Genomic DNA, 24,140 nt, shown 5'->3' on the forward strand with positions numbered 1-24,140 from the left:
CCACTTGTTATATATTTTTTTCCTTCATGCAACCACCTCGCAATATCTTAGCCAGAAAAAAAAAAAAAGATACTTAGGGTGTTATAGAAGCCCTTGATATGGAAGTAATTACAAGTTCCTATACATGAGCCTACTATAAAAATCATATAAAAGAGAATTTAAAATTTCTACGATAAACTTTTTGTGACGCTGCTCTCAGGAAAAATTAAGATAAAGTAATCCCTAAAGCTAAGCCAGGCACGCATCTATATCATTTTATTAAGGTCCATGTCATTGTGCTAAAATCTTTGTTTACATGTTCTCAAGCAGCAAGAAATTAGCTGATTGGAAAATCTTCTCTCTCTCTCTCTCTCTCTCAAATCAAAATGCATTCCTAACCTAAGTGTACGTGACCCTCAAAGAAAGAACGGCTGACACTAGGCTAATTAATTCGAATACAATAAGCCAAATAAAAGAAACACCTCTGTCCCACAATAGATGAGGACAGAGTTAAGAGTACTACGATACAGTGATAAACTGTCGGTCACGAGTGAGGCCTGCTATCCAGACCGAAGCAAACAGTATTTTCACCTCTGAAAAAGAAGGGGCCAGCACTGGGGCCGGTACTGGACCAGCCACTCACGAGGATCTTTAAAGAAAAAAAACCCAAATTCACTTTATTCCACAGTGCCAATAATTTGCAGCACTGTCATCACTTGAATAGCTTACTCTCTCTCTCTCTCTCTCTCTTTACCTTCCCTTTCTCTCATTCGATTGTTGCACTCTGCAGAGGGTGTAGAGTGCCTTTCCCATATAGCCTGGTTGGACTCAGTAGAGGGTCCTAGGGAACACATTGGCACCATAGTTGCCACTAAAGAAAACAAAGGAACACAGAAGAGAAGGTTCTTCTGGGACCTAACCTGCACCAGTGCCTAGGGATACTGAGTGCCACCAGTGTGACCTGTACACGGCACACAAACTACAGCCACCTTTTGAAAGGGTGCCACGTCATTGAAGAGACACTTCACCGCTGCCCAAGTACGCCCACTGACCCGTTTAAACGCCCTTCCCACAGAACCATGGCAGCAGAGCATTATAAAACTTTCCTGGGGCTGGGGACGGCGGCAGGTCTCCCGGCTTTCAACTTACCACCTGGGTCAAGGAGCAAGTGGACGACTTGGCCAAGCGGGAGAAGGAAGAAAGACTCTCGAGCAGAGGAAGTATGAAGCCGAGCAGAGGAAGTATGAAGAAGAACGAAGGGCGTATGAAGCTGAGCAAAGGTAATTAGGGAGAGAAAGAGAAGAAAGGAGACAGCATGAGTTAGCCTGCAAGGAAAACTGAGTTAGCCCTAAAGGAGAAGGGAGCTCGAGCTTGAGAGAGCGAAAATGGAGAATGCCACTATGGCTAAATATCAAGCCTCCAGTCCTACACCTGCTGCATCAAACGCCCACTTCGAGCATCAATTCCCCCAGTCCCAAGTGGACTGAGGGCGAGCCAAAGCATGGCTGGAGGAGATCGAGGCTCTTTTTCGATAACTTCAGCACCACGGAGACGGAGAGAGCCTTAATACTAGCCCAAGCATATGGGAGGGAAAAGCTAGGCAGCGCTCGCCACTGGAGAAGAGCCAGAGAGGCAACATGGCGGAAGTTCGTAGAGTCATTACCAAGGCCTCGAGATAACCCCAGAAAAATGGAGACAGTTCCGAGGTCTTGCCAAGGAAGTCGGCTGGTCTTGGACGGAATGGCATGTCACAAAAACCCAGTCCGGCACGCTGGTTCGACTCCTTGGCCTGCACGACGCTTTGAGGATCTTTTCAACGGACCATGCTAGAAGACCTTTTCCAATGTAAGGGCCCCTTGCAGTATATCTTAACGATGACAGCCCTCCACACTTATGGAGCTTGTCATGGCTGATTCGTGGAAACTTTCAATCAGTCGCATAGCACCTCTCAGAAGCTTAATCATCCTCCGGCCTACCGAACTCCACCAACAAGAGCTGGACTGCCTAGCAAGACCCTGTGCAACTACTGCGTTAGGCAAATAATGCGCCGAAGCTGAATGCCGATACAAACTTCTTGGCAATAATAAGCAGCCTAACCTCACCAGCCATGAACCGCCCGATTCATCTGCTCAGCCCTCTCCAACAGTTACTGCAGGCCACCGAGCCCATCCAAAAGGCCCGTGCAAATCCTGTGGGGCTGCTAGCCACTACAATGCTGGATCTCCGGCCTGTCCACATCATGTCCCCGCCACCAAATTTGTCAACCTAATCAGCACTTCATTTTCTGCTGCTGGTCCGCACCGGATCCTTTACCCCGAGAGACTGGAAACCCAGTTCATCTCGGTGGCCCCTCTTCAGAGCACTAGCCTGCCCGTGACCCTTCCGGTCACAGTAGACACTGCGGCAGACATTAGCCTGATCACTAGGGCCCAAGTGCCAGCCGGTGCTGTGGTTGATGAAGAAACGCGGTGGGAAATGAAGTGGATAGAGGGCCACACCATCACCGTTCCCACGGTCCAACTCCAGGTTACGACGCCTTGGGGTACGCTACCCCACCGCCTTGGCGTGGTAGGTGGAATTCGGCCCGGAGTGGTCTTCTTGTTGGGTCGGGATCTTCTCTGCGGAAGCCCGTTACCAACGCCACTTCGCAGCCGCGTTACCTCCTCCACAGAGGCCACATGTATAACTCCCAATAATGACAAACCTCCACCTTCCGCCCACCAAAGTGGTCCGCGGAAGGGGCGCCACCCAACCTATTTCAGGCCTAGCCCTCTCCAATCGCGAAGGGCTGGCCCACCAAGAGGTCCTCCCCCTCCGCGAAGAGAGATTCAGGAGGAGCAGTACCGCTGCAGGACGTGCAAGCGGGCAGACCACTCCACAAATTGGGAGGGCTGCCCAAGCAAGCAACGCCCAGCGGACGCCCCCGAACAAAACTCTAGGAGAGGCTACGATCTCCTGCTGGGGCAGGAATCTCTGCCGCAGCCAAACCCAAGTCGTCCGAGAGGTATTGCACCTCCGGACCCCTTGTCAGGCATGCCTGACCCTCAACTGCTGCCAGTGCCACTTGCGAGCACTGAGCAGTGCCAGACTCCGTCCGCCCACGGACGTTGAGCTACCAGTGGAAAAGGACCCCATGCCGGTTCTAAATCATGAGGCGAATCCTCCTCCGGGAGATTTAGGATTCCCCATGCAGCTGATCATTGCGACTGGAGAGCCTCCAGCAACTGAACCTTCTTCTTTGCAAAATTTGACTCCAGGGGATGAACCCCTGGAGGATCGAAATGGTACCCCTTCCTTGGAAGACCAGGAACTGGCATCCTCGGATGCAGAAGTCGAGATCGCTCTCGCTCCGGTTGTCGCAGCAGCCGGAGTAGGGAGTCCTCCCGCAGCTTTTGCAGTTGCCCATGACTTCGCGCCCGCTAGCCCTTCTGGCCTGTCCCCGGAGTCGGTGCTTTCATCACCTGCTAGGCTAGCTACTGATAGGCCTTGGAGGAACCCGAAGAAGAAGAAGAAGAAGGGGCGGAAGAGAGCCCAGTAGTTGTGAAGCTATAAGCTCATCCTGGCACTAGTGCCCTCTCGGCACAGTGCCCTAACATCTAAGAGTGATCCTGGCCCCTTGCCCAGAGAAGGTAGCCAGTGTGATCTCTTCTTTTTATTTGTACCTAGCCTAGGCCGCCTTAAAGTACGGTACATCAATTTAGTAACCTTGTCCCTTCCACTTACCACCGAGCCGCAGTAATCATGTAAGTAGCCTAACTAATTTCAGTAATCTTAACTATTGTGAAACGAGCCACGATGCTCGTGACACGCATGGCCTAAGACCTCAGTGAGGCACCCATTTATCATATGAGGCAACCCTCATGAATTAACTAGTAATTATTAATTGTATTAAACATAAACCAAGTTGTGATTTAGTTAGAACATTAACTCTTAGGTTGGTGCTACGGTCGGGTTAGGATAGGTTAGGCTAGGGAATATCATAGAATGTACCACTAGGCTAGGTCTAAAACACATCATGATTGTAGGAGGTAGCCTATAATAACCGTGAGCACCTTCTAGTACTATTAGAATTAGGTTAAATAGTGATTATAGCTCCTATCCTATCTAGGGTTAGGTAGTTCTGTAGCTAGGTAGGCTATCCAGGACTAATCTGCTCAGGGGAAGGAGAGTAACCTACGAGAGGCGAACAGCTTGCTTAGTATAGACCTTCACGCCCGAAAAGGGAGTGAAGGCCCTCTTAAAGGGGGGAGCTTTTATAAATATTTACGCTGTTCGCCCTCGAACATTTAGGGATAGAAATATCAGCCTGATCAAGACAGGGAAATTGCTTTGTCCGCATTAGGAGCGTCTTCAGTTCAAACTTTAACGTCCGTTGAAAAGGATAGGTAGCATTTAGCCATTTTTCCCCTATAGGAAAATTCCCATATCAGCCTTAAAAATAGGTGGTCCTAAAGTCCTTTTTTCCTTTCTACCTGTCTCTTGTGGCGAATGTTTTTAACAGAGCGTAGACGCCTAAGGCATGACTGTAGGCCTGTTTTGACCCAGGCCGGTCAGGGAATTCAGAGAGACTGGAGCATTCGGAGAGACCACATGTCCGACGGGGCCTCTTCTCCTTTTCTTTGTCTATTATCCTATTAGTGAAGTGAAGAAGCAATTGCGAAGACCCCCCCCGGCGGTGTTGGTGCGCACAACGTTCGTCCTAAGGTAAAGTCGCTTTTTGTTCAAAACTTCGCCCATTCTTTTATCTTTTTCCTGTATTTCGCATTTCTTTGTTTCCTCCTTCATCCCCCACTTACTGTATATGTGTTTACGAAGTCTAGATTAAGCCTAATTATATATTGTTAGCTTCAACCCCGTTATTCCAGTAAAATACCTAGGATTTAGGGTAAGCAAAATCAGGTTAAATCTCGATGCTTTGTATGCCTCGCGTCCGAATGTTTGGAAGAACCGTTGCGTTTAAAATCAAATTCATCTCAAATATTCTTTGTTAAGGTTAATAACCCTTAACTGGCGACCTTTGGCTAATTAACGTCTGTCTTTGAGGTTAACTTTTGGCTTCAAGTGGCAGGTTACGTGTAATCTTGGTTTGCAGGCCGTAAAAATTACGTAAATTGAATAATACATGATCAACCAAGACCTCACACGTAACAATATATATATATATATATATATATATATATATATATATATATATATATATATATATATATATATATATATATAAAGCTGACCACTTACCACATACGATATGTATGCTCCTTTTAAACCAAATGCGAATCCCTAAGTAAAGAAGTTCTTCCCTTTTTTTCTGGTTCAGTTTTACAGCAAATAGTATCCATGCATATATTCATACATACATATATAAATATGTATGTATGTACACACACACACACATATATTATATATACATACACACACATGAATGTAAGTACGTATGTCTGTATGTATGTATGAAGATCACACGCATTATTGGACTACGGTGCTATGCTGTATAGCGTATAGGAAATAAAATACTACCTTCATTATTGAATATCTCAAGATATATAGGTCGTTTCGTTTCTTGTGCATTATGGTTAAATTGCAATGTAGGAAGATTAATGGATGCTGCATATTTTTTCTTAGCTCGGATTACAAATCGATTGTGCAGAAAATTTTCAAACCACTGTCCGCTTTCCTATGCTGAAGGCACCCTAGCATCATGTCAGGCCCCTTCATACACCCTGCGTCATTCACACACACACACATATATATATATATATATATATATATATATATATATATATATATATATATATATATATATATATATATATATATATATATATCAATTTCTGACTCATCAGGATCGAACCCAGGTCTATCAAATGAAAGGCAAGGCAGCGCCTTTGCCTTACAATTGAAAGACCTATGTTCGATCCCGATGAATCATTTCTGTTCCACACATGATTATGTGTTGATTATTTATAACAAATATAAATTATGTATATATATATATATATATATATATATATATATATATATATATATATATATATATATATATATATAAAATGTAATGATACGAAGAAGCGCCATAAAAATATAAAGAAACGAAATTAATAAATAATCATTAGTTCACTAATGAGAATATGAAAATTACAATCTGAACTGGGTTTAAGAAACTGATTTATGAAAGGCTGATTAATAAAAAAAATGTGTTTCATTGTCCCGTAAGTGAAAGAAATAAAGAAAAGACATGGGGATACTAGATGGAGAACTGGAGCATAATAGGGAAAATGGAAGGGATATAACCACTTGATGACAGGATGTCTATGGCGAAAGAATGAAGAAAGGGAATGAATGATTAAACCTAAAATCGTAGTGGCAGCAATGAGGAGCCTTGGTATCAAAATGCATAAAAATGATGACTGTAACTACAAGCAATTCTGAAAACTCAAGATTTGTATGAAGTTTGTCTTGGAGATTACCGTTTATCAACCACATCTTCTAAAATTTTGCGGACACGAAACTACTTTTCAACACTCGCTATGGCATGTACTAAAATCGTTACACGAAAAGTGTTTCGGGTCATTTTTTAGCAAGACCTCTCTCAACCACCCTAAAAAATTTTAGGTTTTTTCCCTTCGTTAGCGAGTGACAGGTGTTAAACTAAGCAGCACTGTGTTTATCAGTATAGATATGTGCACAAAAAATACAAATGCACCTTTGTCATGCCCATGAATACATTCTTGGGGGTCAATAGAATGGGCAACTTGATACCCACCGACTCACAGTCAACAATGAAATAGAAGAACAAAGGAAGGAGAAAAGTGGCAATAAGCATTATGAAGAAAATTAATAAATAAACAAAATAGTAGTTTTATAGTCAACAACAGATGTTTTCTGTTTCAGTTGTGAATTTACACATGAAACCTGCGTATTTATCCGTGCATGCAGATCTAAATATGATAATTCAAATAGAATTTAGAAAATATCAATAAAATGTAAATTTTATCGAACGCTTAAATTAGCTTGGAAATATATTTTAAGAATGTCTCCAAATAAAGACTTCGTAATATATGCTATCCTCCCCAGAGTCCGTCGAATATACTGTATATATATATATATATATATATATATATATATATATATATATATATATATATATATATATATATATATATTATACACACACACACACACACACACACACACACATATATATATATATATATATATATATATATATATATATATATATATATATATATATATATATAATACAGTGTGTGAGTGATTGTTATCTAATCGAAGGACTACATATATGTGTGATTTAAATATAAATATATATATATATATATATATATATATATATATATATATATATATATATATATATATACACACACACACACTTTTACAAAGCATCAAGAAGACCGGTTTGCAACAAACGACCATTTGCAATTCAAGTTACTTACATAAAACACTGGATATCATGGGTGATGCATCAAAGGTTGTAGGTTCGAGCAACAGGTACTTACCTGAAAGAAAAGCAAACAAGTTATATCATTAGTTAAACATGATATATATATATATATATATATATATATATATATATATATATATATATATATATATATATATATATGTATGTATATATATTGTATACACATACATATATACATAATAATATTGTATATATGAATATATATAGAAATGCACTTTATAAGAAATATATATCTCTGATTTATCACTGAATGCCGCAACAAATAGTATTAATTACAATTAATGTAGTCCCTATCTCAGCAAATTCAAATTTGTTGTCACAAGTTTCAGAACATGCGTCAAAAAAGTGCAAGCTATTGGAAGAGGTATTGATCCTTACAGATTTACTTATAATTTTTTCTCAACTCTCTACATTATAGTACGTACGTATAGGTCTTTACGGTTTAATAGATGACTGAGAATAAATCTCACCCACAGCTGTTGACAACTTATCAAAATATAAGTCATAATGCAATACAATAAAATAATAAGACCTATATACTATTTCTCACACCATTTACAAATGGGTGTAAACTTTTTTAAACTATGCTAACAAACCAAAACTCATTCCCATGCACCCACATCTTTTCAATGAGTAGAATAATTTTGAAATTAAGAAAACTCATCCAGTTTATCTACCATTAGTGCTACAGCTACTTTAAGACCTTCCCTTGTCAGTCCTTAAGCTGATTGAATGCTAGCGGTTACAAAAGAAGTTATTTAGGCTGACTCCTTTTTACTGCATGTTATTTTTTTGAAATTTCACAATAGAGAATTATGACCAACCTCTCAGAGAATGGGTACATGCATTTATAGGTATAAGAAGTTGAAATGAAATAACACTATAAAGTGGCGAGTAATTTCACAATTAACTAATCAAGGTCTCATACCTTTTCGTAACACTTATAACGTCCAAAATTATCAACGTAACAAAATCTTAAAAGATGGAAAAAATAGATCAACGATTAATGGAAATGATTTGGGAACAAAGTATGCTTTATAAACTTACCTATTTTGAATTTTTCTAAAGAAAAAAAAACTATCTTTTCTGTAAGAGTTTTCAAATATGAAGTGTAAGAGATAAACTGTGCTCGCACTTACCCCGTGTGGACAGTCCTGTGTATAAAACAGTAAGAAGAGATGAAGGAAGAAAAACGAACATTTTTGTTAAAACACTGAGATTTAATCAGTCTCGGAATATTATTTACAAATTCTGTCTTTATATGTATGGATATGAATTCAATACACAGACAGTTATAACCATGATAAGCATATTTTTTCTACGAGCTGCAAATATACTATACTAACAAAAGCCTACTTTCTTCTATGACTGGGCACAAAATAAAACAAACTTCTAGCGGGATGAAAGCGCAATAATAAACCTGGAAAGCCTTATACAATATTTTATGGAAATGAAACGTTTGAAGGAAATTATACTGGGTTACAACTAGTTAACCGTTCCAAAAGCTAAGCGAAGTTGAGACCGTTATTTTGGAATGAGCTGCTTTTAAAGTACGAGATCACGCATAATGGACACATGACCTAGACATTCAGGGGCTTTTCGGATGACGAATTATTCAGTCTATTACGTAAGTAACTGATAATATTCATGTCGAATAAAAACAGTTGGATGGCCATTTAAAACGTTTATGTGGACAACTGCAGCTTGTAGTTGAGAGTATAGCAAAGAATTACGACAAGTAGTAGGGAGTTGTCAGAAACAAATATTGCAAGAATTTGAAGCCAGACCACATCATAAATAGATAATGAAAGGGAAATAGTTTGGGTAAAGGATTTTTCATGTAACAACAAACGCACACCACTTTCCTGCTTACTGGTTACTAATCCCCCAAGGTAATTTTGAAATGAAGGCCTTTTGTACATCAAGGTAGGCCTGACACTGAAGAAGCCAAAGGAAGTCAATAGAGGGCGCTATTCAAGCGAACATAAAGAAGTTCCAGAGCAGTTAGTAATGCATTATAACGTGGGCGTTGAAACAGTACTTTCTTTTTTATATAAACTTCCTTGTTCTAAATACAATATGTCCACATTCTCAAATCTTCCTAACTAAAACTAACTTTTGCATTCAATTTCATTTCCACCAAGTAAGGATCAGACGTATTTGCATCCACACCACTTCTCACTGTCCTATCCAAGTCTCTCTTATCCATCTCGGTCCAAACTACTTTCCTCTTCCTTTTCTCATTCTTAAGTATACTCATTCGTCCCTGGCAACCATTTATGCCAAATAGTGAAGCCCTATTACACTTTACACTTTTTAATTTACTCCACGGGCTCCAAACCTGCCCAATACTCTGCATTTTGCTCTCTCAGCTACCTTTTCACTACGGTATAACAGTTATTTAGATCAATGTGACTGACATACGGAAGAAGAAAAGCGCCAAATGCAGAACACCTTCACTGATAAAACTTAAGAAAAAAGGAAGGGCTGGTCTTTTATCTCGAATAGTCTAGGCCCAAAGACATGGGAGTAATAATGAGAGGGAAAGAGAGAGAACATGGAGGACTTTGAGATAAGCAGGAAGATAAGTAGCTAAGATAAAGAGTTAAAAGCCTATTTTATGACTATGTTGTGGACTACTGGATTAGAGTATCTTACATCTCTCTGTCGACTCATTCAGGACGGACATGCATTAAAGAAATTGACCTAACTTCTTCGCTGCTGGAAATGTTTACCTTTAATACCCGGTGCTTCTCATAATTAATTCTTGAATCTCAAGGATAAGATTTGAGGCATTCAATCCGTCAGTTACGATCAAATTTTTTGTTTAATTTTGGATCCGGCAGAATTACAGCATCTGTGTGTGTTTTTTTGCAAGGTTGAAATACTATGAATCAAACAACAACAGTTGCAAACTATTGAAGGTAATATACGCTGGCCAAATAAACGTAACCTGTTATTTGAATGAAGAAATATCATTTGTTTTTAAATCCAGTTTAATCCCTCCAAAAGTCTCCTAATGTCGATGGGAATGGTCATGGGTGTAAAAGCTGTCAAATAAATGTCGAAAAACAGTGGACTTCAAAATAATGTTAGCTTTTACAGCTGATTTATTCAGTCTCCCAATACATTAGAGCAAAAAAAAAAGCCAGATTGTGATTTTTGTTTCTGCAGTCCCTAAAATTAACATTACTGAAGTACAAAAGACCGCTTAAGTATTGAGAGGTGACGAATAGAGTGAGTTTAGAGAAAGAACAAGATGAATCAATCAAGAGTACTTTTACGATGGGGAAAATATGGAAGGTGAATATATTGGCCTAAAAAAACAAACTTTGGCTACAACTGAAATGGGCTTGATGTGCAGGTACTGAGCATACCTCAGGTAGCCTGATGTGTAGGTACTCAGCATACCTCAGGTAGAAGTCATTTGTATTATTTTCTACCCCAGGTGAACGTGAAGCCTCTGTTGGAGTATGCAGAGGGGAAATGACTGGTCTCGTGTAAAAGTGGGTCTGAGACAGAGGTATGTAACAGCTTCGTGGCTTTGCGATATTTTTAAAGAATGGACTAATGAGAAAAGTCAAGGAGAAATCGGGGTGAAAAGATGCGGTTACAAGATTGTGAGAAAATAAAATGGGCCCTGAATGAAGTATGTAGTGGTTGATATCCACAGATGTAACGGTTTTAATTAGTTACAACAAAGAGGTACTGCAGAACTTGACAGAATTTGAAGTTTTTGTAGGAGCAACAAAGTGGGGAAAATTTTTAAGGGAAGCCGACTCTATGAAGGAAGAGCAATGAATGATAGTATGTATAGAAGAATATGTTATTGATTCACAAAAGTACCAGTAAATACACGCAACATATGGCAAGCTGCGAGCATGGGCTAATCAATGAAAGGGTAAATGGAGGGTTTATTAAAACCAGAAGAGTGTCAATGACACCTATATTTTCAAAATAAAAATGGCTGCTGAGGTATCGTGAACTCTCCTTTACGTAAATGACATGTGAATATTGAACGTGCTAAAGAGAAAAAAACGGGTGCCACTGACATGAATTTCTTGCATAATCAATGTCGAGAAAATGGGGTTGATACGAAGGCAAAGCAAAGTAGTATACGGATTAGGGTTTTTTGAGGAGGTTTAGGTAATAATTGTGTGAAAGCCGAAGTTTCATGAAGCAGGAGACACCAAAAATGCGAAAACTTGCAAGAAGAGATGTCTACGATTCAGTTTTTGTTGTGGTGAAAAACACTCGGCTAACTCTGTTTCAAGCTCTGTTTTTTTGGGATCTAGCTACAAAACCAGTGTTCATTAGGCCTAAATGGTGATAAGCACAGTGTTTTGATAATATATATATATATATATATATATATATATATATATATATATATATATTGCACATATACAGATACACACACACACACACACACACACACACACATATATATATATATATATATATATATATATATATATATATATATATATATATATATATATATATATATATATATATATATATATATATATAAAAATGCGTTGTTCTCTTGAATTTTCAGATGGCGCATCGACTTTGATAAGAAAAAATATCACCGCTCGAAGACGAGATGTCAATAAGATTAGCTGATGAAATTCACGAGGAAAGCAGGGAAAAAACGACAAGTACCCAAAGTTAACGAAGCCCGTAAATCCAACGAAAGAAGAGAACAGTTGACGTCTTCAGGTGAGTGTAAATTCTAAAAGACCAAGAGGTAAAACGCCGCGGCTAAAGACACAAAAAGTATTCGAACAGAAGCACCGACATTCCTCTCGATAACCGAATGAGACTGGCACCATCCAAGCTCTGAATACCCGAAGTTTCTTCTAAATTTACAAGACGGAGCGGACCTACCTACTGCAATAAGGTTGCATACGATATCCACAGAGTATTGAGTAAACTACCTTTGATTTGAAACGAAAAGAGTTCATGCCGCATACGTTGAATATTCGTAATTATGCACACATATTCAGACAATGTCTGTTAGTGTGGAAGAGAGAAAGAAATATGTAAAAAGTATTATGTAAAAGGGGAAAATAATGATTTCTGTAAATGTGACAATCATTTATACAAACATTCACACACAACTATTACAGGAAGAGATAGAGGGGGAAAGAGAGCTAGAGCATCAAGAAACCCCAGCTCTAAGGAGCTCCTGAGTCTCGTAATATGAAACGCACAAACGCCATATTTACTTGAAACTCACGAGACAGACGAACGCATAGGTTATACACACTAGCCTTCGCGTTGAAGCTAGCCAAGAATTTCGTTACTTGGACTGAATTCTTTCTGCCATCTACGTCACAAGCACGCAAAAATTGACAAGAAGAATCACTGGGTTGTAAAATACGAGTTTTCTGTGCTCGGCACGAGAACAAGTAACTGTATCTAAGACGAATCATGATCAAGAAAAAAGAAAATGTCTACGACAGAAGGCAATGGTGGAAAAAATGAAATTGCTTCTAAAATATTCGGAAACTTCTGCAGTCGTCTCCGCGCGGCCTTCGGCTGTTGAGGACAAAATACTTGGCTGCCAAGATTATCTCGTATGTGTGGAGAGAGAGAGAGAGAGAGAGAGAGAGAGAGAGAGAGAGAGAGAGAGAGAGAGAGAATGGGGGAATGAAATCATGCGAACAACCGTTTCCCCAAGAGAGAGAGAGAGAGAGAGAGAGAGAGAGAGAGAGAGAGAGAGAGAGAGAGAGAGAGAGAGAAATCACGCAAGTAACCGTTTCCCAACAGATTCCTTTATGTTTCTTATCGTCGTTGAATACCATCCAGGGCGTTTCAATACCTCCCACGCCTAAGTTTGGCTTTGCGTTCTCTGCTATTAGCTAAGCATCATTTCCACAATGCAGGTTTTATTAGGTCACTCCCGTAAATTCACATGTTTACTTGAATATGCTTCGGTAACATATATGCTAGCGATTCTGAGAGTTTTCTTATATTCCCCCCCACGCCCCCTTCGCAGAAATTAGCTCTCTCACTTAAAAAATTGAAACGAATTCATGACAAAATAACAAACGACAATCAATAACGAAAAGGAACTACGAAATCCTGCAAGAGTCGTTAAGCAACATGAAATAATTATTCCAAGATGGGTTTAGTACTTTTTCTCTCTACTCAATGAGAGAGAGAGAGAGAGAGAGAGAGAGAGAGAGAGAGAGAGAGAGAGAGAGAGAGAGAGAGAGAGAGAGTACTTCATTTAACATCACGCATTTTTTTACGTTGCCTACAAAACCACTTTTAATCTGCAGCTTTGAGAACCGGCATTTTCTGAAGCATTACCTTACTCCTGGCATTCACTTCGTTACTCATCGTACTTTGGAAACTACCTCTATAGTTACATCTTTAATAGCGCAACGTTAGTCTTTCATCGCGATTTTTACATACATTTGACAATAGTGTATATCTACATTCCTTGAGCACTGAATCCAAAGAAATCTCTCTCTCTCTCTCGACTTGCAGACCTACGTGACGTATAATTACGCCGTGTATACTTTTCCTTAGCAAGGGCCCAGGGGACGCTACTCAAATGTTTGCCCCACTTTACCTTATGTCGCCACGCCAGATGAAAAACTGATTTTCCTGCAATTAGTACTCCTAGATAGTTGATCATTTAGACTAGTTTTTCAGAGGAAACGTTTATTTCTATTCATTCATGACATCCCAAAGTACCGGTAGATGTCTAATCAAAAATATCCCTGCCAATGCTCATTAAATAAAGTTTTGCAATGCACACTACAAGTATCGTATTTTACTTCCAATATTATCATCGGTCACTTCCTAGGCAATAATACTTGCATAATCACTAAAGCTGTTGATGAAATACAATTTGAAAAGAGCCAGCGTAGCATTTCAATTTGTTGGCCATATTTTCGAGAAGTTAAGTCACATCTTCAAGTCTGTGAAATGATACAAAATTTACAAACTGAAAACAGACTCACTAAAAATAACTTTTATAAAGGTTAAAATCATAAAAAGATTTTAACCTTTATAAAAGTTAATTTTCACTGTGTCTGCTTTAAATTTGTAAATATTGTATCGTTTTGCAGCCCTGAAGGTTAGCCACAACGTCTCAAAAATTGGCTTAATAAATTTGAAATGCTATGCTAGCTGTTTCCAATTTTATTCCTACTGAATCTCATGTGTTCCTGATGATCCAACCTTTCTGTAAATACAAACACACGTGTATATATATATATATATATATATATATATATATATATATATATATATATATATATATATATATATATATATATATATATATATATATATATATATATATATATATATATATATATATATATATATAAAATGTATTGTGTGTGTATATATATACACACATTGCATGTGTGAAAAAATATGTAGAAATATACTGAAATGAAAGATCAAGCAACATTTGTGCTACCCACGTTCATCTCTTATTTTAATCATAACACACATGCACAAAAATCTAAGGCATGATTATTTTTGCAACTGAAATTACTTCACTCTAAAATATAAAAATTATATACAACAGCTTTCCAAAAAGTAGAAAATTACGATACGGTACAATTTTTATACTTATATTATGATACAGACTAACGTGACCATGCCGTCGCATTTATTAAAAAATAAAAAACGAAATTAAACCGGGAGCGAGGCAAAATTAAAGAAACTGGACAGCTAGAAAGGCCAAACAGAAGGATCTTTAACACTGCCTATTATCCAAAATTTTGTAATCAAAATCGTTACCAACTTGACTACACATATTATATTTTCCAGAAAATGGTAACCGTAAGGTATTTCCGTATCTAAAAAGTCTTACAAATTAAGATATAAATCACATTCTGTCAACGATGAAATAGGTTGAATCCTAGTTTTAAATGAAGCAATGGTGTTTACAGTATTACAGTAAAATAAGCAAATCATATATTTTACACTCGATCATGATGAAAAGCTTGAACTGTGCAAAAACATTGTATAAAAAATATGGCGCTAAAACATTACTGATCTTTGGATTTGGTTTAAAATTCGAGCAATTAAATATTTTATTTCTGGTCAAAATAAAATACGCAGTGTAAAGGAGACCAATGCCTATGGTTATTGGCTTCTTGATTTAAATGGGAATATTAATCAGAAACTGGCAAATGAGGTTCAACACGTTTAGAGAGAGACAGAGAGAGAATGGAAAATAAGATGAATCTAGGAAATGTTAAAATCTCAGCGATCATAATTATACAAGTAAAAAACTAAACTGCGGGAGTAAATAAAATGAAATCAATAAATGAATTTTTGAAACTGTTCAGATTAATCCGTTTATGATGAAATCTGAAAAAAAAACAGACGCTCATGAAAAGCAAGAATTCAAATTAAACGACTGACATTCTCAGAGGTGTGCGTGGTCTCCCCTTTAAGAAGTAGAAAACGAGGGGAAAGGTACCGTTTTCTCAGGACGAAGTCTTCTGCGTGTGGGGCTAAAAATTCGACGATAATACTCCAGCACCAACAATAGAAGTACCTTCTATCTTATTTACCCAAAAAACCATAAAATATATATATATATATATATATATATATATATATATATATATATATATATATATATATATATATATATATATATATATATATATATATATATATATACATACATATGTACACACATACATACATACATATATATATATATATTATATACTTTTTCACTAATGTATGAACTAAATCTTTTACGGCTGATGATTGATTTTTAAGACAAAAAACAAAAAAAGAGTGCACACACACATACGCATACTTTTAACTTCCCCGAAACCCCAAAACTTAAAAAAATAGTAAAATTAAGAGGTTTTCTATAGCTCATCAACGGGTAGGATTTCAATCAGACAGACAGGAAATGCTCTTTAAAATTGTTATGAAGGTATTACGAGAGAGAGAGAGAGAGAGAGAGAGAGAGAGAGAGAGAGAGAGAGAGAGAGAGAGAGAGAGAGAGAGAGAGGTTAGAAAGATAAGAGAGAAAGAGGTTAAAAAGACAACCTTGAAAATAACTATTTTACAAGCTACAGTACTATAAGTTCGAAAGCTGAAGTTATATATTTAATTTATCTCCATTTTTACGCTACATTATTCTTTGGTCAGAAATAAAGGGATCTCAGAAAATCTTGACTACTTCAGGAAATATATTCAGTTGATATTCAAGCATCGCGTGTTAGATTTGATAGTTGCAGCGGAACAGTCATTTCACAAGTTTGTTCCTAAGGTACCAAATTACCTCAGCCGTTTTCGAATAATAATTTCCATATGGTTTTTAAAACTGAAATGATCTAAGGGAAAAAATTTACAAAGTTTTGCGAATACGATATACTTCACGGTAATATTTAAAAAATTCTCAGGTGCCTTTCAGAAATCTATAAGTATAAAAAAATTCTCAGGTGCCTTTCAGAAATCTATAAGTATTGCAACTTGAGTCTAGAAATCTGAATAAATATAAAAACTCTACACTGCTAATACTATTCCAAATCCAATGAAATGAAAATGAAAGCCTCTTACTTTAAATACTGACATTAATTCAGATGAATTTTGGGAAAAATTAAGTACCTGATCTAGTTTCACATCTTTTTTCATATAAATTGTGAAAATCCTATGCTTATGTGAAATACACACTAATCACGCAAATGGGATAACTTACGCCAATCTGCCGATGTCCCCGAGGTATTCTGTCATAGCAAACATGGTGTAGAGTAAATATTAGCTGCAGGTGGCCGTAGAGAGTATGGGGAAGGCTATCTTCTTCTCTGACAGAATAATTCACTTTTATGAAGAGTTACTCCCTTGGAAGCAATAGCTCTACCAAGAGAGATCGGGAAGACAGCCATCGTCTAGGAACTTCCCTTACGTCGCATCATTATACACGGCAATGCAAGTTGTGTCACCTGTGTCCAGTCGCACTGTTCATTTTCTGAGTTCTTTTACATATACATATATCTTACACTTTCAATTAAGATTATTTTTCTTAATATGAGTAATCTGAAGAAAGATGATAAGTTAATATCTTCGTACGTGTTACCTGTTGTGTTAGAGAGAGAGAGAGAGAGAGAGAGAGAGAGAGAGAGAGAGAGAGAGAGAGTCTCGAGTTGAGTTTCCGTTATTGAGCATTTTACTTCCCAACGCTGCCCTAAGTGTTGTATTCCGTCGTCTACAAAAAATAATCAAGATTTTTTTTTAAACATAAAGTGTTACCTTGCAATAACATTTTTGAGCGAATGTACATGAAATTTATAAATATTTTCAGTTCCAAAAACTTGTGGAGAAATGGAACATCCATGGCTGCACCAGTGGCATTTAAAAGTTTTGCAATGGTTTCATGTGGCTACGTAAAAACATACAGGGTATGGCGATACCTCAAAATATAAAGAAAAATAAAAGTTTCAAAAGACTCTGCGTTTATTTTGCTAATAAGACCACATATCTTTCCACAATTTACTTACGCCTGTGAATAAGAATTGATGCGGCAGAACATTTTATTGCATAAAATAAAAAGGTTTACATCATTTATTTATGGTCAGAAAGAAAGTTCTTGCTTTCTTGCGAAAATGGCAATCATCCAAAAGCTGCTGGTATCTGAGCAAACCACGCTTTGCCAGACATAATGAGAATAACCAACAGAGACGTAAAATAAAGAAAAGATAGGGTGGTAATTATAAATCCAAGCAATGATTACTTACATACAATGGCAAAGTTGGCTAAATGGAGGAATGAATATTTTTGTTCACTATTTAGCCATTTCTACCACTGATTCTTTCTTGATACTGCTTAATCGCACCACTAAGCCGGGATATTTTTTTGAACGACCTCAGACAAAACTCACGCAAGCAGATTGCCAGATACAAAACGACGAGCTACATATAAAACACGGTAAAATTATTGTCACACAAGTCGGGTATCCAGTCGCATTAAACCAGCTGCAACATTTGCGATAATTTGGGGAAATGAAATGCAATATTACCTGAACACAGCAGAAAGAAGAGCAATACAACAAAGTTCCAAGACAAAGGGAATTTACACTTTATGCTCTAACGTGAATATACAGATTAAGAAAAGGATATAGCCATACACGTAAAGACAAGCATTCTGTCACTATTTCCGGTAAATTTTCACTAGTTTTTAGCAGCCACACTAACAAGAAGCAAAGCACTGCACATGACATTTACACGAGAAACCAGTCAAAATTAAAAAAAGTTATCAATTGCTTTATCTCAGGTGCCTCTGCTACAAGGTTAACCATGAATACATTTGGGGCTGAATTACTCATCTTTCTAAAGACTGAATTTTAGGTAAATATTCAATACTTTGTTAACAACAAATAAAGATTAATAAAGCAGTAGGCATGAATGATGAGTTCGACACATAGCTACTGACAGCATTAAAAAAATTAAACGATTTGTTGTTTCCTATGGCCATAGTTGGCTGGTGTGATCATCTATATACATATTTGTTTATCGGTGATTGTTGTTGGTTTCTATGGAATATCAAATAATATTTCTATGGTTTGTTGACGGCGATAGGTACCGGTTCTTTCAATAACAGTTGTTTACAATGGTAACAAACTTATAATTAACGCGTTTCATGAATAAAATGAAAATCATTGATAAAATGCATCAACTGTAACATTTATTTCCTTAATAAATCCTCTAGGGCTACAATCAAGACAACCGATATAGATTAAACCTAAAATAGTATTCTGCAATTAAAAAAAGTATAACAAGCAAATCCACACACAAAAAAATAAAACTTTAAAATATAAGGTAGCGAAACTTTCACATTAGGAAATAGTCCAGATTTTCTTCTATTGCAATCTTATATCATGATCTCAGGAAAGTACTAAAAACCAACAACAACAGTAATCTTACAGTCGAACTTCTCCTGTGAGTAAATTTATTCCCCAAAAAACATAAGACATTACTCAAAGGAAAACCTCGGATATCCCCAACATTTTTCAAGTTGTCTAAGTACTAATTAACAAAGGAAAACAAGCATTTAACTGATGTTTCTTTAACGCCACTATAAAACTGGACAGTAGGAGAAAATATTTCACCTCGATGATTTTATTTTTCCTGCTTTCCGCTGGTAAAACTGCACTGATACTGCGCCAAAAACTTGCAATCATAATTAAGATACATTCGCAACAGGGTAACCCTTTAATTCTTAGTAATCACCAGCAGCTATCAAAATTTAGAAACCAAAACAATATAATCTGTAAGTTACTAGGCTTAGAGAGTATTATAAAGAACATATCTAAATATGTATTCGCTATCAAATATAAAAAGAATTTGGTTGCTAGTTGGTCGTAGCCCAGAGGTTCACACTAAGTTTCTCATACCAAACCTGGGAAAGGCCAACGCCGTCAGAAGGCCAGCATAATGTGAGCCGTCTACTTACAACAAAGAGTACTGGCTATATGGTCACGAGCCAGGAAAAGGCAAGTGAGAGAGAGAGAGAGAGAGAGAGAGAGAGAGAGAGAGAGAGAGAGAGAGAGAGAGAGAGACTTATATCGGAAGCAAATGAATGAACCAACAAAGCACTAAAAGGGCTAGAGAATCTATCCTTGACAGCTGAGACGACGGCCTTCGTTCAAGAATCCCATACAAAAAATTTTTATCAAAACTTGAGCGCGTTCCGACTTTCCTACTGGATGGGCATTCTGACACCGAACCTCCGCGGAAGAAAAAACATTTATTGAAGTCACAGATGAGATTTGGATTGTTACAGCCTCGCCCGCCCACACAAGGAAAGCCAGGCCAAGCCAAGGTTGCAGTCCTATCACTGACAAACGCATCTCTCTCTCTCTCTATTTCTGTATGTCATATATATATATATATATATATATATATGTGTGTGTGTGTGTGTGTATGTGTGTATGTTGTATATGTATGTCGGTATAAGTGCGTACACACGCATATATATATGTGTTGACAGATGCACACACCGGTGGTCCGAACGCTCATCTCCAAGCTCGACTAGACGAATTCGATTTCTGCCTTTGGCGGACCGGCTTAGGTCCATTTAACCCACTGAATTACGTACTAGGTAGTTAAGTCAGTTTTGATGGGTTGTGGCTAGAGTTAAATAAGACTTTACTCTGGCAACCATACTCAAAAAGGCTTGCTAAGGACTGAGAAGTTTACATCCTGCAAAGCTATCTCCTATCCCACCTTAATATAAAAAAAAATCTTTAATGGGTGTATGTGTGTCTGTATATATGTATGTATATATATATATATATATATATATATATATATATATATATATATATATATATATATACATATGTGTGTGTGTTTGTGTGTGTGTTTGCGTGTGTGTAAGTCATAAGACGAATTATGGAATATGTGGGTGATACGAGTTCCGATAATTCAGGTCCCATTCGGAGAAGTGACATTCTGCTTCTAATATTAACCGAGGTGAATATCGACGTCAGTAATATAACGTCCAAGTAATTCTAAATCGTCGTCATCACATAACGATGTCCTATTTTCGTGCACAACCACAGACACTAATAAGAGTCGAGTCAAGTGCTAACGTCCAGTTGAAACAAATATGCAGAATTATCGGGTGACATGATAGAGAGAGAGAGAGAGAGAGAGAGAGAGAGAGAGAGAGAGAGAGAACGCGGGGCACTGGTTTCATTAACTGGTATTCCACAGTCAATGGATAGGAGAGAGAAATAGAGCGATACAGGGCAGCGGAGACAGACTGTGGAGAGGGGATTTCACTGACCAATATCACAAAAGGCAAAAGGCCGAAAGAAAAGTATTAACTGAAGTCTCGAAAACATAAAATACAAATTTATCTTAAGAAAAAAAACCTTCTTACAGAAAATCAAACATAAGCTTAACACTCTTCAAAAAGGCTAAAATCTACGACAATCCGAACTATGCCACATTTAGTAAAAACAATGCCTTGGATTTCAGAAAAGAGAGCCTCCTTCATTATCCATATAGTTACTTCAGAGTCAGGGAACCAACCAAGACATCACAAAATGACTTGGCAAAAAGGTGCCGCAATGAGACGTACGAGTCATAAAATGATTGCCACCTCGGGATATTCCAGTTTCTCAAATGGAAACACCTCCTACACCATTTCGAAACTTTTATTTTTTCCTACCAAATTACTCCCACTCGAATGCTACTGTATTTTCTGTCAGCACAAAGGAGAAAAAGACTCCTAAATCATGAAATGTCTCTCATCTTATTATGTACTCGGATTTCCTTCATCATGTCATCAGTTTTTTCTTAGACAACATATGTTTATTACCAGATCTATAACTATCAGTAAGTGGCTTATTCTGGAAGCAGAGGACAATTAGAAATAACCTTCTGTAACTGACTGTGAAGTAATAATATGAGTCTACAAAAATGTTAATCCCATTTATTAGATCCTACAATATCATATGAATGAAAGATATACAGCTCATGAGTGCATGTAAGGAAAAATCTACAATCTTACATCTGTCTCATGGACATATGTCAAATTTATTACGTGATATAGTTTCAGAAAAAAATCAGGAATACAGGGCATCTAATAAAACCTTTTATGAATGGTTATAATATTTGTGATATTTTAGCAACTTCTAAGGAAAATAACCTAGAAAATCTGAACACCATAACATTCTCACACGTATTCACTGCCACCAAAACTCTCTTTATTCGAAAATGAATCGTTAGAGCCATTCTTTTATGATCTTCGTAATAAAGATACAAATCAAATACCAAATTACTAGTCTAGTAACAGAGTCTGGAATAAATTGGCACTTAATCCAGCTATTCGAAAATGAATCGTTAGAGCTATTCTTGTATGATCTTCGTACTAAAGGTATAAACCAAATACCTTATTACTAGTCTAGTAACAGAGTCTGGAATAAATGGCACCTAATCCAGCTTTGAACTTTCAAGGTTTCGATAGGTAATTTGGCATTACTGTTAACATAATTAATTTTGTCCATATCTAATATAATGAGCTTCATAAAATAATTAGTGAAATCCTATCTTAAAAGAGGAAACCATAATTAACGTTGGAATTATTGGCAAAACTGTGTATTTTCACACTCTGGGCTTCGTAAAAGAGCGTAAGTAAACATGAAGTAAGATTTTAGTGCGAACGTTATTAGTACGTTCCATGTTCATACTCATACACATTTCGAAACGCAAAAACACTTAATTTTATCAACATATACACACCCATTATACATACACACACACACACACACATAGCCGAGGCATAAAATATCTGCTTCCGTGTCCAAAACAGTTAAGTCTGAATTCGATAAACTTCCGTACAGCTACAGGAGCGGAAGTCTATTCCTCGTGTATCACCGGGTCACGGAAACTATAGAGGAATCAGATCATCTAATGGGGCATAAATCAGTCAAGGGATATTATAATAGGACTAAAAATTACCTCCATGGCCACTTAATGTTCTTTTCAGTTTTATGGGATTTCGGAAGCCATTATGGAACCACTAATTTAACCCTGCACTCACAAAGACGATTTCATGGTTTTGTTTCCTTTTAATCGGTTATGAAAGTCACAGTGAATTCTGCATATTTTCTTGACTCATGTGTAACATTTGCTCTTACTCGTAACTGGGACTTACATCTGTTACAGCAACTTCAATAAGTAACCTAGCGGGGGGAGAGAGAGAGAGAGAGAGAGAGAGAGAGAGAGAGAGAGAGAGAGAGAGAGAGAGAGAGAGAGAGAAGCGGCAGGACTTGACTGTATAACAAATCCTTTCAGTGTTATGTTACCAAAAATTATTACACGTACATACAATAAATATAAAAATGCATTCTAAAATAATGCTGTATCACCTTTAGGTTTTTATGATTAAACAAAACCCAAAAAGTTCAAACTAGCTCTGTTCTTGTTTCCCGAAAACAAGCAAAATACCCTACTGACATAGGTGCTGCGCATTCCCAGAGCTCTTCAACCGTCCCCCTCCCCATTATTTTAGCGCCACTTAAAACATTCATTCTGTAAAGTGAATCCGCCAAACTTGTGAGCACCCAGAAGGCGGAAATTCGCATTTCAGACTTGTAGCACCTTTGGTTTGATTGCTTATAATTCGGCTTTTACCACTACTTTCGGCCAGGTAAACGGAGTAACCGCCCAATATGACTCTGATTTTCTTGTTATACGAAAAAAGAAAATTGAACAAAGACTGAATGTCATATCAGGAAGAAACACAGTCAGATGCATTGCAATGGTTTTAGCTCTAAGGACACCATTATTAGAGGAAGGTAAATTTACTATAACACCTAATGACATCGTTTTGAGGAAAAAAAAAGGCTCAGGCGACAGGAAGGTTTGTTAATTATTTTTCTTAAATAGATGTAATAAAGTCTAAAGGAGCTGCTACCGATGGTTCAAGTATCAATGGCAATATAATTTAATGCTCCGGTGCTGTGTGTGTGTGTCGATATCAAATACAGAAATAATAAACATTCCGTCTATCATCCTATGCAAGTTCTACACTCTAATATGAAGTAGTTATTCTGTAATCACAGTGAGTGCAAATAAACAATATATCGGTTTAAGCCAAGAGAGTAAAGCGATTAAATATTATATCATACACATGACGTAGCAGATATTACGAAAACCAT

General features: G+C 37.3%; 1 protein-coding gene across 3 annotated transcripts in view; it reads right to left on the reverse strand.

Annotated features, from left to right (window-relative positions):
- shaker (Potassium voltage-gated channel protein Shaker) overlaps positions 1-24,140 on the reverse strand; it is a 650,071-nt gene that overhangs the window by 620,147 nt on the left and 5,784 nt on the right. For all 3 annotated transcript variants that reach the window (XM_067099786.1, XM_067099787.1, XM_067099785.1), the window contains exon 2: positions 17,172-17,509. In XM_067099786.1, coding sequence (XP_066955887.1) covers positions 17,172-17,215 — 44 coding nt within the window. In that variant the 5' untranslated portion in view covers positions 17,216-17,509. The remainder of the gene's footprint in view (positions 1-17,171; positions 17,510-24,140) is intronic.

The sequence above is a fragment of the Macrobrachium rosenbergii genome, chromosome 55 (genome assembly GCF_040412425.1).
Source record: "Macrobrachium rosenbergii isolate ZJJX-2024 chromosome 55, ASM4041242v1, whole genome shotgun sequence".
Classification (NCBI taxonomy): Eukaryota; Metazoa; Arthropoda; class Malacostraca; order Decapoda; family Palaemonidae; genus Macrobrachium; species Macrobrachium rosenbergii.